Here is a 12,795-nt window from a genome sequence, read left to right as displayed (position 1 = left end):
ATATTTCTGCTTTTTAGGTCCATACCATGCAAATGAATGTGTGCCAAAATGTTGACTCCGAAACGCACATAAACACAGCATAAAAGTAATCCATATGACTCCAATGTTTTAATCCATATTTTCAAAAGTAATATGATAGGTGTGGGTGAGAAACAAATCAATATTTAAGAATCACCAAAAACACAAGAAGAATACATTTAAAGCGATCTGTTTCTCACCCACACTTATCACATCGCTTCTGAAGACATTGATTTAATCACTTGAGTCATGTGGATTACTTTTATGCTGACTTTTGTGATTTTTGGAGCTTAAAAATTCTGGCACCCATTCACTTGCATTGTATGGACCTACAGAGCTGAAATATTCTTTTAATAATCTTCATTTGAGTTCAGCAGATGAAAGAAAGTCATACACAGCTGGGATGACATGAGGGAGAGTAAATGATGAGATAATCTTCATTTTTGGGTGAACTATTCCTTTAATGCACTATTGCTACCTGATCAAACCCTTAAAATGTTATTGGTGTAACTTAATGTATTCAGACTGATTCAGTGATGATAAATAATATGTATGACTTGAACAAAAAAAACAATACTTGCAATTTAGAATTAGGATCTTTAACAGAAGATTCAATACGGTTTATTAAAATAATTTACTGAGTAAAATGTAAACAAACCAAAATTCAGACATAAAAGTTTCAATTTTAAACATAATGGGAAGCAATGATACACTTCTCCGCCTCCTCCCCAGCCAGCATGTCCCTGTAGCATTTCTGTGTTAATTAAACACAAAACATAACACCTTATCCTTGAATAAACAAATATATAAGTGTTTATCTTGGGCTCTGACTGTCTGAACACGTATAGGGCAAGATAATGTTTTCACATGGAGAGAGCAGTAGAGAATTAAACATTGAGTGAATTGATAAGAATTCTACAGTCTTTTTCACCATGGTGACAGGCATAAGTCTAACCAGCTTCATTCAATCCAGTTCCACAGGCAGCCCACACAATCCTACCCACAACAGAAGAGGCATGCAACTGTGTGCTGAAGTGATCCTGAGACATGTTCGGCAGGAGATTTAACAATATAATCTGAACACTACATGGGAAATAGGAAGTACTGTATACAATCTTGGGTTCACGTTGTTTAGAATGTTGTGTAAATTTACACACAATAAGAAGATTACACTTATTTGGGGGTAATTCCGTTACTATTATTACAGCTTTTCCCCCATAGTGTAGGCCATGTTTGCAAAAATGTATAGTCATGCAACATTAACCAACCACAAATGAGAAAAATCCCAATTTGAAAGTAAATATACATAAACTGTACAAAGCTGTAAAATATATATTTCCACAGACACACATTCTTCACATGTACTGTATGTTGGAATAAGGTATACATGACTAGCGGGACCAAGTAAAATAAAACAAAAATAAAAAAAGAATTTCACAACCAATCAACAGTCTTTTCTGGTGAACTATACAGAACACAAACCTCTTTAATAATTCATAAAGAACCTCATACTGAAAATGCCTTGAATTAATAGTACAACATCAAAACAATGAAACATACTCAATCTATACAAATTCTCCCATATACCTCAGTGATAAATACTAAACTTAATGCTGTTGCAGCATTTATATATTTTGCTCTCAAGATTTTAGCAAACTGGTCTATTGCTTTGTAAGGATTGAAATGTGCTCAACTCCACAAAATGTCTTATTTTACGCTGAACATCAAATAGCAGCTGGTCCTGCCAAAAAATAAATTCAAAATGTTAAAGAGGCCATATGTCGTATGATTATTTTTGTATAGACCCAATGAAATGGCTTGATGAGCACAGTTTTCATTCTTGTGTAATTTCCTGTTTAAAGGGCAAGTTTGTGTGGGACATATCGAAGGGCTTTTAACTTAAAATAAATAAATAAATAATTGCCTATAGGCTTCAGTTACATCACAGCCATGAACCATGATTGCTAATTAACATTGTAGTCCATTGGAGGTGGAATTAGGGGAGGGACATTCTCATTCTAGAATTTCTTTTCGGCCCATTTTCCTGGAAGAGAAAGACTGTAAATTTGAATTCTGAAAGTTAATTTTTTCTAAATTTAAGAGTACACTAACATATAGATGGCCTCAAAGCTAGCAAACACAGACTAAGGCCACAAACGCTACTGATTTTGGTCTTCAGTAGGCCTATATCTAAAGAGGGAATAACCTGTAATGCCATGTTACAATTTAGAACAAGTTAACAAATAAGCCTACATGACCATAATTTGGTGTGTCAGAGCTATCTTTTGTTATCCTGACTCCTATTTGTGGAGTTCTCTGTGTAGTTGCCAAAATGAGGAATTGAAATGATTTAATAACCATTTCCCAAACTATTTCCACGCATTCTCTAGGCTCTCGTTTATTCATGTTTTTTCTCCCATTCCCTGTCAATCTCTTTCTCTCTCGCACACTTTAAAATAGCTTTGAATGAGGGCCACAGTTGAGATATATCTCATCCACAAACCTGTCCTGGCATGTTAGAAGAATTCGCACAAGTGCCTCACTTGCAGGAATATATAAGACTCGCGGGACGTAAACATTGCAGGCGCAGACGATATGAGCGGCATGACGATAAGCATCTAATCACAGCTTGTGACCCTCTGGGACAGGAGGTCAGATGTGTATGCAGATCTATTCTGCTCTCATTTAAGACTATGATGGAGGAGTATGCACAGACATGAAAGCCATTTGTCAAATGGAAATAAAAAAAGGTGGTGAGGGTACTCAGAGAATGAGAGATGAGGGACACAGAGAAAAAAAAGAATGGCAGGAAACATTATTAATAATTTTTATAGGAATAGTCCACCCAAAAATGAAAATTCTGTCATTATTTACTCAAACCTTTGATCCAAATTCATTTGCTATATTTTTTTCTTTGTAACACAAATAGTTTTTAATATTTACGCTGCTCGGTTTATACAACTAATGTTCAAAGTGACCATATCGGTCAATATGTAAAAAGGACAAAACACCTAAAAAAAGACCATAAAGCATAGAAAAACGTATAATAAAGGTAGTACAAATGATTCTGGGGAATGTGACTATAAGGAATATACCAAAATTAATTGTTTCTTGATAATCTTGCCATAATTGTAAAGGAATTTAAAAATGACATCACATTTGGATACTACACATTAATGCCACAACCAATCCTGCTTTGGCGTCAATGACGAATAACCATTTTTTAGTCTGGACGGGAAAGTGGGCTAAAACAGGAAGATTATCAGTGAATATCTGCTTAAATTTAAATCTGTTCCTAATGCAAAGCTATGGTGTGTCTTCTGAAAAATTTGAATATAGCGCACAAGTTATATGGGAAACTTTTATGATGCTTTTGGGGTGGGTTTTTTGAGAAAACAAAAACTCCATCCAGGTTTGGAATGGCATATGGATTGTACAGAAAAACAATACGGAAAGTGAAGAGAGAGAGATAAGTTAAGCTCATGCATACTAAACAAGACAAAATCATTCAAAAACACAATGAGCAAAAAGTTAGGGAAAAAGAGAAAGAGAGAGAGGAAAGCAAAATTCATTATCAGTAGTACTCAGACCTCTGCTCTGAACATGTGGCCTTAATGTTCTCCACTCGGCTTCACTGCAATCTGCATAATGTGATCTAAACAGACAGAACCAGGTGCTTTATCCCCTTAAGTAGTGGGAGAAATGCCAAAATGCTCTTGCACGCAAGTGTGGGTAGTCTCAAGCGTGAACATTTAGACTACACAACCATTGAATAGACATACAGAAAGTGAAGGTATCCCTAAACTGCAATATCACAATACTCATTGTTTGTTGTGCCCCAACTAGAACTGTATTGACTTCATTTACTGGTACTAGAAGCTCAATTTCACCTTTTTTCTCAAATTCTCTAATCCTAAATCCTGACTGTAAAAGGTGGTGTAATACTTGTTCAAATCCAAAGGATAATCTAAGAAGATCAGCATCAGATTTACCTCTTCGCTGTGGTTGCCTTGGAAACCAGGCAGCCAATGACTGTGGAATTCTGACGAAGTCCCACCAAGGATCACGTCTGTTCCTATGAACGCTGATTTGTTAATCATACTGCAAGGGACAATACAACCCTGCTATATGAAACTCTGAAACAGACACATCCAGACTTAGAGAATTACCAGAATTAGTGATTCATTTCCCAGGGTTATAAAAGTATATTGTACGTTTACATAGTCTTCCCTTCATAGCATCTTTAATTCAGCATACGATATAGTTTTATCATATTGTTGCTAAATCAGCGATTCACATCTATTGCAAACATGACTGTCCTTGTGGTCCATTTCGTCCTCTCTAGATCTGTCAGAATAAGCAGCACCTCGTAGAAACAAATGCTACCAGTCCATAAAGTGCAACCCAGTGGTTAATACTGTCATCTTTCCAGTTTCCCACCCCTGTGAAACTATTAATAAAAGCCTTATTCACACTATTAGTTCCATCAAGTGCATTTCTCATTTTTAAAAGTCTGTTATCCCTGCTGTTTTTAATTGTAATTATTATTACAAGCTGTTACTGATATGGTCAGTCTTGGCATAAATTAGGAAATATCAAACTAATGAACATATGCAAAGACGTTCAGTGCACTATATCACTTGTTTTAAAGTGACTCGCTCAGTCCAGGTATGATTCTTGAATCGGGATATGAAGTTCATGTTGCCACTTGCAATATTCTTTTGCTGCCTTATAAAAGTCTTTAAAGTTATTTGAACAAACTTTACAAGTTCATTATTGAATAAGTAGCTTGATTCCCCCAATACTGAGACTCTTGCTTTAAAGATTCTCTGCTGCATGTCCTTGGCCTTCCACCCTATTCCAACCCAAATTTTATAGCAAGTATTCTGAAATGAGTTGAGACTTGTGCGATATCCTGCTGAGGTAGAATTTCCATTGTATGTGTTGCAATCTTCGCTTTTTTGTGACCAGTGGGCACTCGGTTGAAAGTCAAAAGCTCTACATTTGAAATGTAAACCAAGAAGCAATTTGTAATTTTTAGAGGAATATCGATGCTTTGTTTATCTCCCAATAATAGGAGTTTAGGTCAATTATTAACATCCCAATAATGTCAATCTGAGTAAAGCAGGGCTTGTAAATAATAATGCTGTCCTTTGACACTTCTAAGGACTCTTGCACATATCTCCACATGGTAGGATGTTTGTATTGTGCCCCAAAGTTCACACTGAGCTCTCATCAGGTTTACTACACAGCTGCGTGTGCTTCCTCTTCTCCAGGATCCTGTTGAGCTCTTCCGTGAAGGAATAATATAGAGGGGATGTGGTGTCTCCATCAGTCTGTCTCAGTAGCACATAACTGTTGCCATTCATCTTGCGCAAGACACTGGGCAGGGTGGCAGAGAGTCCATTTATATACTCTGATTCTGAAGGTGGAGGTGGGAGAGGTGGAGCAGGAGGAAGCTCCTTATTGGGTGAAGTTGGAGCTTCTCCAGGGACGATCTGCAGCAGACCATCATGAGCATCAGGTTTCCCACTGCAGTGGCTGGAGATGGTATTTAGCTCCATATGCGCACCTCTATTCCTTTCAGCACGAGCAGCAGATCGCAAAGAGTACTTACCCCTCCGCCCTTGCAAACAGAATCCAACATAAAGTAGGACGACTGTGAGAACAAGACATAGTCCTCCTAAGATTGTGATTAGGGATAGATACATGGCCTCCATGTTCCTCAGGGATAGGAACTCAAAGCGAGGAGACAGAGGGGTCGGATTGAATTCATCCAGGGAGTCTTTTTGAGAAGTTTTATCAGGCCAGAAGATTGTAGTAGTCATGAGTGGATGAGTTGGCTCTACAGGAGAAGGCGGAGGCAGCTCCTGGCGAACAGTCAAGCTGTAGATAACAACAGGAATATGGACTCCATTCTCGATGGCAATGCAACAGTAGTCACCACTCTGGAAGGGCCGTGCCTCAATGACCAGAAGACCGTCTGTGCCAATCCGGTAGCCGGAGTTCAACCCATATCCCTGCAGTTTCTTGCCATCCAAGGTCCACTCAGGAGTGGCCAGATTGGAGCTGAGCTCACACTGAAGCAGTACATCATCGCCCGCCATCACAGAGCGAGAGCGGTGTAACATTAGGACTATGAGAGACACACACACAAAAACAATGAGTATTTATAAAAGAATTACAATATTCATGATCATTTAGGTGGTGATATTAAATTCAAGACTATTTTGTGAAAATTTTACTGTGATTTTTATTTGGCCATTAAGTTTCCTAACGATTTGTCGTTAAACTAGTTTTGCAATTTCTCCTTGCCTCACAACTTGCAAATATGAGGTTGCTAGAATAGAAATGTTTTAATAGTGTCCAAATCTTAAGTAGCAAAAATTTTATTTAATTGGAAAGTTCCATTCAATTCCTTCATACATAACATTTGCATCATCATCATCATCATCATCATCATCAAAAAAAAAAAAATCCAAGAGTGGGATTAAATGGTCCACTGGTAAATGTAAATTACAACAAAAACAAATCTATGAAAACCAGTGTAGAAAATGATGCCTTAAATATATATATATTAGATTTTTACTGTATTACTACTTCTTGCCATTAACATTTTGAATCTATTTGGCAACAAACACTGTCAAGTTGAATTGAATGAAATTCCTCTGAAAATTAAAAACAACAACATCCTTTTATGGCATTTATGTGCAAATACATAAGTATCTAAATATTTATTGACTTGCATGAAAACATTGAAAAATATTGAAATTATTTTATCATTACATGTTGATCTGAAATACTCGATTCTGATTGGTCTGTGGTGCCATCTAACGGTCTGATATATCTCAGTAACAACCGCACATTCACATACAGTTGTTTTAATGTTTTAGGGTTTGTTGACATCACATTGTCATGGAAACAAAGTTGTAAAAGTGGAGATAACGTTACATATATAAGGTTAGGGAGTGATTTTATTCAACTAAAGTCATATTAACACATATTGTTTAAGTATTGTGGCTATACTTAGGAACAGTGAGTATTTTTAAGTTTACGGATTGGCCCCATTCACTTCCATTGTAAGTGCCTCAATGTAACCCAGATAAGTCAAAATTATTTTTTGTAGTAATCAATATTATGCCACAAATACTGTTGATTGAGCATAACTTGTATAACCCATAATATTCCTTTAAAATGTGTCAGGCCAGTCAATCAGGTATTGCGAGTCATCTTTCCTGCTTCTCGGATCACTGTGCAATAGCTACATTTAAGCTAATAAAACTATTTAAATGCAAATCAATGTTTCATAAGCATTTATTCATTTATTTGACAAGTAGTCTTTTAATAGGCTTAAAAGTCAACAGTCAGATGGTTATTTGCATGGAATAAACACCAAAAGAACTGGATTTCAGCTGTTCATAGAGTTATTACTTCTCATGTAATTACATAGTTTTTCATTCAAATCAATCTTTTATGTCCATTTATTTGGTTAGTAGCCATGTAATAAGCTAAATAATGTACATTTAGCCTCGGGGTGGATCTACCGTGGTGGCATCGAGTGATAAATGCCACCATAAGAAAAAGCATTGCCACACCATCTGCCACCCCAGCATTAGTATCCTGATGTATAAAAAATAAATGAGCCAATCGCATGATAGATTACATTATCGGCCAGTCGCATGACAGATTATATCAGCGCCCAATCGTGTTATAAGATTATATAAATGGCCAATCACGGACGTGCTGTGCTGCTGCAGAGTGTGTACTGTGTTTGGGCACTCACGGTGCAGGTTCACCCACACACACCACAACAATGTCAACATGGACAGATACATGGAAAAAAAAAAAAGAGGTGGAATTTCCAGTGGAATAGAAAAGCAATAAGTGTTCTACATCTCTGATGTACAGATGCAGATGCAATCTTTTTTATTATTATACATAAAAAGTTATATTTGGGCAAAATTATATGTATTACAAACAAATCAACATACCAAAAATGTCATCAGGCATCAGATTGGATTGTGTGTAGGGTCCTATAGGTTGCCGTGGAAACGTGCATAGTAGTTTGACAAATGAGGGGGAAATTATAAGCACTTTTTTTGTATATGAACGGATCGGATGCAAAAAACATCAACCATTATGTTACCTCCCCGTAAACACCTTTTTATTAAAAGTGTGCAACTAAGTATACATACCTCAAGCTGTAAGGTAGCTAATTATCTTTAAAAGTTGAGATCTACGCAATCTATTTTCATTGATTTAAGACTCTTTTATTAACTGTTCTGTTATTTATAGTCAGATTAATTGTACAGCCACTGTTCTTAAAGAGACAGTGCCATTTTGAATGTTTGTAATACATAATGTAAACTCAGTGTAAATACTACAAATTATGCGTACAAAATGCATTTATTTAAAGAGGCCAAAATAAATTATGAACTATTTTAACTTCATCAAACACTTTAAATATTGATGAATTTAACGAATACAGTAGGCTCCTACAGTATCTATGCAAGGGTTTGTTAAAATTCAGCAAAGAGTTGGCTCATGCTGCTATATTCTTTCTAACTCGTCTGAATAATGGGGTGCATTCCCTTCAGAAGTGATCATTCCTACACCCTATGTTCTTCAAATACTCTACCCTCCATTGTGAAAGCTTTGAAGGGCTGAAAGGTGTGGGGCTCAAAAATAGTGGTCATTTGGTCATTTTTGGGGAAATTTTGTTTGGAACGACCCAACAGCTTGGCTACCATTATTATTCTTCCACCGAAAATCCCTGCAAAGTCATCATTTAAGCCTTTTCAAAGTGTCTAAAAATCCCCTAGACTACATTACATTGACAGAATGTTAAAATGTGCTACAAGCCTGTTTTGGAATGTTCGTAATTTCAAACTTCAGCTTTAATCTACTTTAAGATGCTCTCTTCTTTCTTTCTTTCTTTCTTTCTTTCTTTCTTTCTTTCTTTCTGTTAAACCTGTAAAATGTATAACTTCAAGCAATTAAAACTATTTAAAACTTTCAAACAATGTTTTGTCAGACCAACATTATAGTTTGTCTCAACATACATGTTGTTTCTAGTGTAATAAGTACTTTTGAACCACACAAAGTAAATATTTTCTTATCCCTAACCACCTATAAACCAAGTTATTTTTATAATGTAGGGCATACATGCAGTTATAGCAATGAATTTCATAATAAACGTATTTGTTTAATAGCCCATTTATACAATGAATGAAGCTTATATTATATAATATAGCTATTTAAACCTACTTCATCTCACATTTACCATTAGCTGTGAGACTCATTAAGGAATTAAGAGGTTGCACTGAATACACAGATTTAGGAAATAACACCACCTCAACACCGACAATTAAAACAAATGTGTTCATACCATCTGCTGTAGATTCATCACAGCCCTTATTTCCATTCAAAATATCCTGCTTCAGATTGGCTCTGCAGAAATGTTATAAATGTTTTAATTATTATTCAGATACTTAACTGTATCCAAGAATCATCAAGCAGGTGCTTCCATGGTGTAAACATAAATAAAAGACATGATGTCAAACACAATGCTACCTTTTTACTCAATTCATTAAAGTGCTGAGAAGGGAAAGCATCCATTAACATGCACTCCTACCTGCTGTTGTGTGATGTAATCTGCACACACTCTAGTCCATCCCAGGCACAGAAGGGATCACGCGCCATCACGCAGTCAAAGCAGGAGGCGTATCTGTTGCATGTGGATAAGGGCATCTGTACCACTGAGGTGGGCGAACCCACATAAACACTCATCTGATGAAGAAAGGTTCAATTGGGTAGTACGAATCACATTGTTGCCATTAAAATTAACTAGATGCAACACTTTGTATACGTTTTTATTGTATTAAACTTTTACAGAATGTACATAGATTTATTTCTCACTTGTTTCTCAGAGATGACTATACTTTCCACTGGCTGGGGCTCCTCAAACAACTGCATTTCCTCAATGATGTGCAGTTGACCATTGACCACCACAGCCCGCTGCAGCCAACCTTCATCTGTACAATCAAAACATAAACACACCACAGTATCACACCAGTTCAACTATGAACAAAATGTTACAAGAGCTGCCTTCATGAACCACTTGTAAATATATACATATACAGTGGACCCTAAAAGAGTTTGGACACTGATGTCACACAAAAATGTATGATGCTAGATTTTTTTGTACAATTAAACTCTCAAAAGTAGTGTTTGCTAACAGCAGGCCAATATAGCACACCTGTCCCAATGAAGAGCATGTGGTATATCTGACTATCTAGACCCGTCACTCTGTGTACTGCAATTTTAGTATAGTCCACATTCCTCCTCAACAACAGGGGGCGTTGTCCTTGTGGACGGATCTGCCTGTACATGAGTGGATGGCGACGGACAAAGTGAAGCACATCATCAGGTAGGTTGGTGGATGAGTTGATGCCTCTTGCTCTAAATTGATCTGTGATGCACTGGAGATCAATGGAAAGAATGAGCAAAGAATTGCAGGTAATATATAAAATAAATAGATAAATAAATGCTGTCATATTTTGCTTATGTAAAAGCAGAGAATATAGGACATTCAGTACTGAAACACCAATTAATTTATCTTACAGAAACTGTTCATGTGTTATTGAAGAAAGGCTTAAAGAAACCAAATGTTTTACAAAGACAGCATATTCTATTTAGACAAATTTAAAACTGGCCAGGGAATGAAAAGTTAACTCTATCTTTCCTTTAATTTCTGAGAACTTCCAAACATCATTCAAAACTGTAATATTAACCTTCACTTACATACTGACTCGCTCATTGCAAATGTCACAGATTTAAAAATCATTATGCAGCCAATCAGCAAAGCTTTTCTGCCTGCTACTAATCTCCATGGCAATTAGCTTTGATGAAATAAGCCCCTTTTCTTTTGGGTGCACTCTACAAAATTGCTCATCAGTGTCTGATTTCAGGAAGAAAAAAGGTTGACACTTTATCTGTACCTCACTGTGCTCTTTGACGCAGAGACTTGTGCCCAAAACATAAACAGCGATTAGAGAAGTTTTGCAGCTCCACCTACGGAGTGCTGACTTCAGTGTCGCAGTCAGCGGGCAGGTAGAGTTGCAGTGGAAGAAAAGGATTATAATGCCAGTGTAAAATGAAACTGGGGATCAGTACAGCTGTAATCCTGTACAGCTACTGTTGGTCTTACCGAGCCAGGTCGCGGTTCCGGAACCTTCCCCATATACTGGGTCCATTTAGGGCTGGAGTCCTCCGTGCTCTCCATGTAAGGCCCCTCAAAGGCCCACTGGATGTCCGAAATGGAGTACTGGCAGATAGCAGAGGCTTTTAAATTTTTCCTGAAAAAGAAGCACTGGTTAGTACACTGACATTTTTTCAAACAAAAAATGTGCTTTGTGTGGTAAAAATTGGTTTGATTTTATTCAAAAATATTATTTATCCTCACTGAATCAACCTGACTACATTAAATTACACAAACTAACACGATTTTAAGGGTTTTGTCAGGTAGAAATAGCTCCATAAAAGGGTTGGTTTACCCAAAAATGAAAATTCTCTTATCATTTACTCACGCTCATGCCATCTAAGATGACTTTCTTTCTTCTGCTGAACAAAAATGAAGATTTTTACAAGATTATTTCAGCTCTTTCAATGCAATTGAATGGTGGCCAAAATTGTGAATCCCCAAAAATCATATAAAGGCAACATAGAAGTAATCCTTAAGTCTCTAGTGGTTAAATCTGGATATTCTGAAGTGATATGATAGGTGTGCGTGAGAAATAGGTCAATATTTAAATCCTCTTTTACTATACATCTCCACCTTTGACCAGCCCTGACCAGTAGGTGGTGATATGCACAAAGAATGTGAATAACTAAAAAACAAAAGAAGAAGAATGTGGAAGTGATAGTGGAGATTTATAGTGGAAAAAGGACTTAAATATTGATCTGTTTTTCACCCACAACTATTATATCACTTATGACAACATGGATAAAACCAATATTAAAAAAATTATTGGTTGATCAAATGATAATCATGAAGAGAAAGAGGTTGAACTAAAGGGATAAAGAAAAAAAGATGAGACTGGTTAGTACTCTACTACTCTTTCAAAGTATTAGTACAAAGAAGAGTTGAAATCCAACACAACATGACGTCAAGTAAATCCTTCAGCCAATGCAGAGACATTGAACACTCACATCCAGCCATCCCTTGAGTATATATTTCAAGGCAGCACAATGAAAATTTGTGAATAGAAGGTGCATTCAGTGAATAAGCCAAGGTGTGAGCACTTTGCAGCTCATCCTGTTTCCAGTGGCTTTATTAGAGTCTCTCTGACTGTACTGTTTTTTTGTTTCTCAAGGTCTTGGCATGCCAGCATAAAACCCCTGTAAGCCCACTGCGTAACCATGGCAACAAGAAAAATGTATTCAAAATTTATCAAAAAGTGTGTGAGATTAGTGAGGTACGATCGAGAGATTGGTGAAGGGGGCAAGACAAGAACAAAGAAAAAGCTCCTCAACTGATATGATACTACATAGCGAAAAAAAGAAAAAAGGGCTCTTATTAGCAATGACTGCAAAAAGATTCCACACTGCAGGGAAAAGAATGTTTTCAATAGTAGCTTAGAGACAGTTATATAATAATTCTGTCATTTCAACTCAAACCCCTTGTCTTTCAAAACCCATATCATTTTTATTTTTACATGAAACATTAAAGTAGTTAATAGATTATGTCCAAGTTGCTTCTTTCCACACAGTGTAAAG

General features: G+C 36.5%; 1 protein-coding gene across 2 annotated transcripts in view; it reads right to left on the bottom strand.

Moving 5' to 3' along the window:
* Nucleotides 1-524: 524 nt before the first annotated feature.
* Nucleotides 525-12,795, bottom strand: part of LOC127617932 (semaphorin-4G-like) — a 46,540-nt gene continuing 34,269 nt past the window's right edge. For both annotated transcript variants that reach the window (XM_052090110.1, XM_052090111.1), the window contains exons 10-15: nucleotides 11,228-11,375; nucleotides 10,277-10,499; nucleotides 9,937-10,052; nucleotides 9,653-9,807; nucleotides 9,407-9,468; nucleotides 525-6,154 (exon numbers count right to left, since the gene is read on the bottom strand). In XM_052090110.1, coding sequence (XP_051946070.1) covers nucleotides 5,238-6,154; nucleotides 9,407-9,468; nucleotides 9,653-9,807; nucleotides 9,937-10,052; nucleotides 10,277-10,499; nucleotides 11,228-11,375 — 1,621 coding nt within the window. In that variant the 3' untranslated portion in view covers nucleotides 525-5,237. The remainder of the gene's footprint in view (nucleotides 6,155-9,406; nucleotides 9,469-9,652; nucleotides 9,808-9,936; nucleotides 10,053-10,276; nucleotides 10,500-11,227; nucleotides 11,376-12,795) is intronic.

The sequence above is a fragment of the Xyrauchen texanus genome, chromosome 24 (assembly GCF_025860055.1).
Source record: "Xyrauchen texanus isolate HMW12.3.18 chromosome 24, RBS_HiC_50CHRs, whole genome shotgun sequence".
Lineage (NCBI taxonomy): Eukaryota > Metazoa > Chordata > Actinopteri > Cypriniformes > Catostomidae > Xyrauchen > Xyrauchen texanus.
Note: the sequence above shows the minus strand (reverse complement) of the source record. Positions and strands in the feature narration are given on the sequence as shown.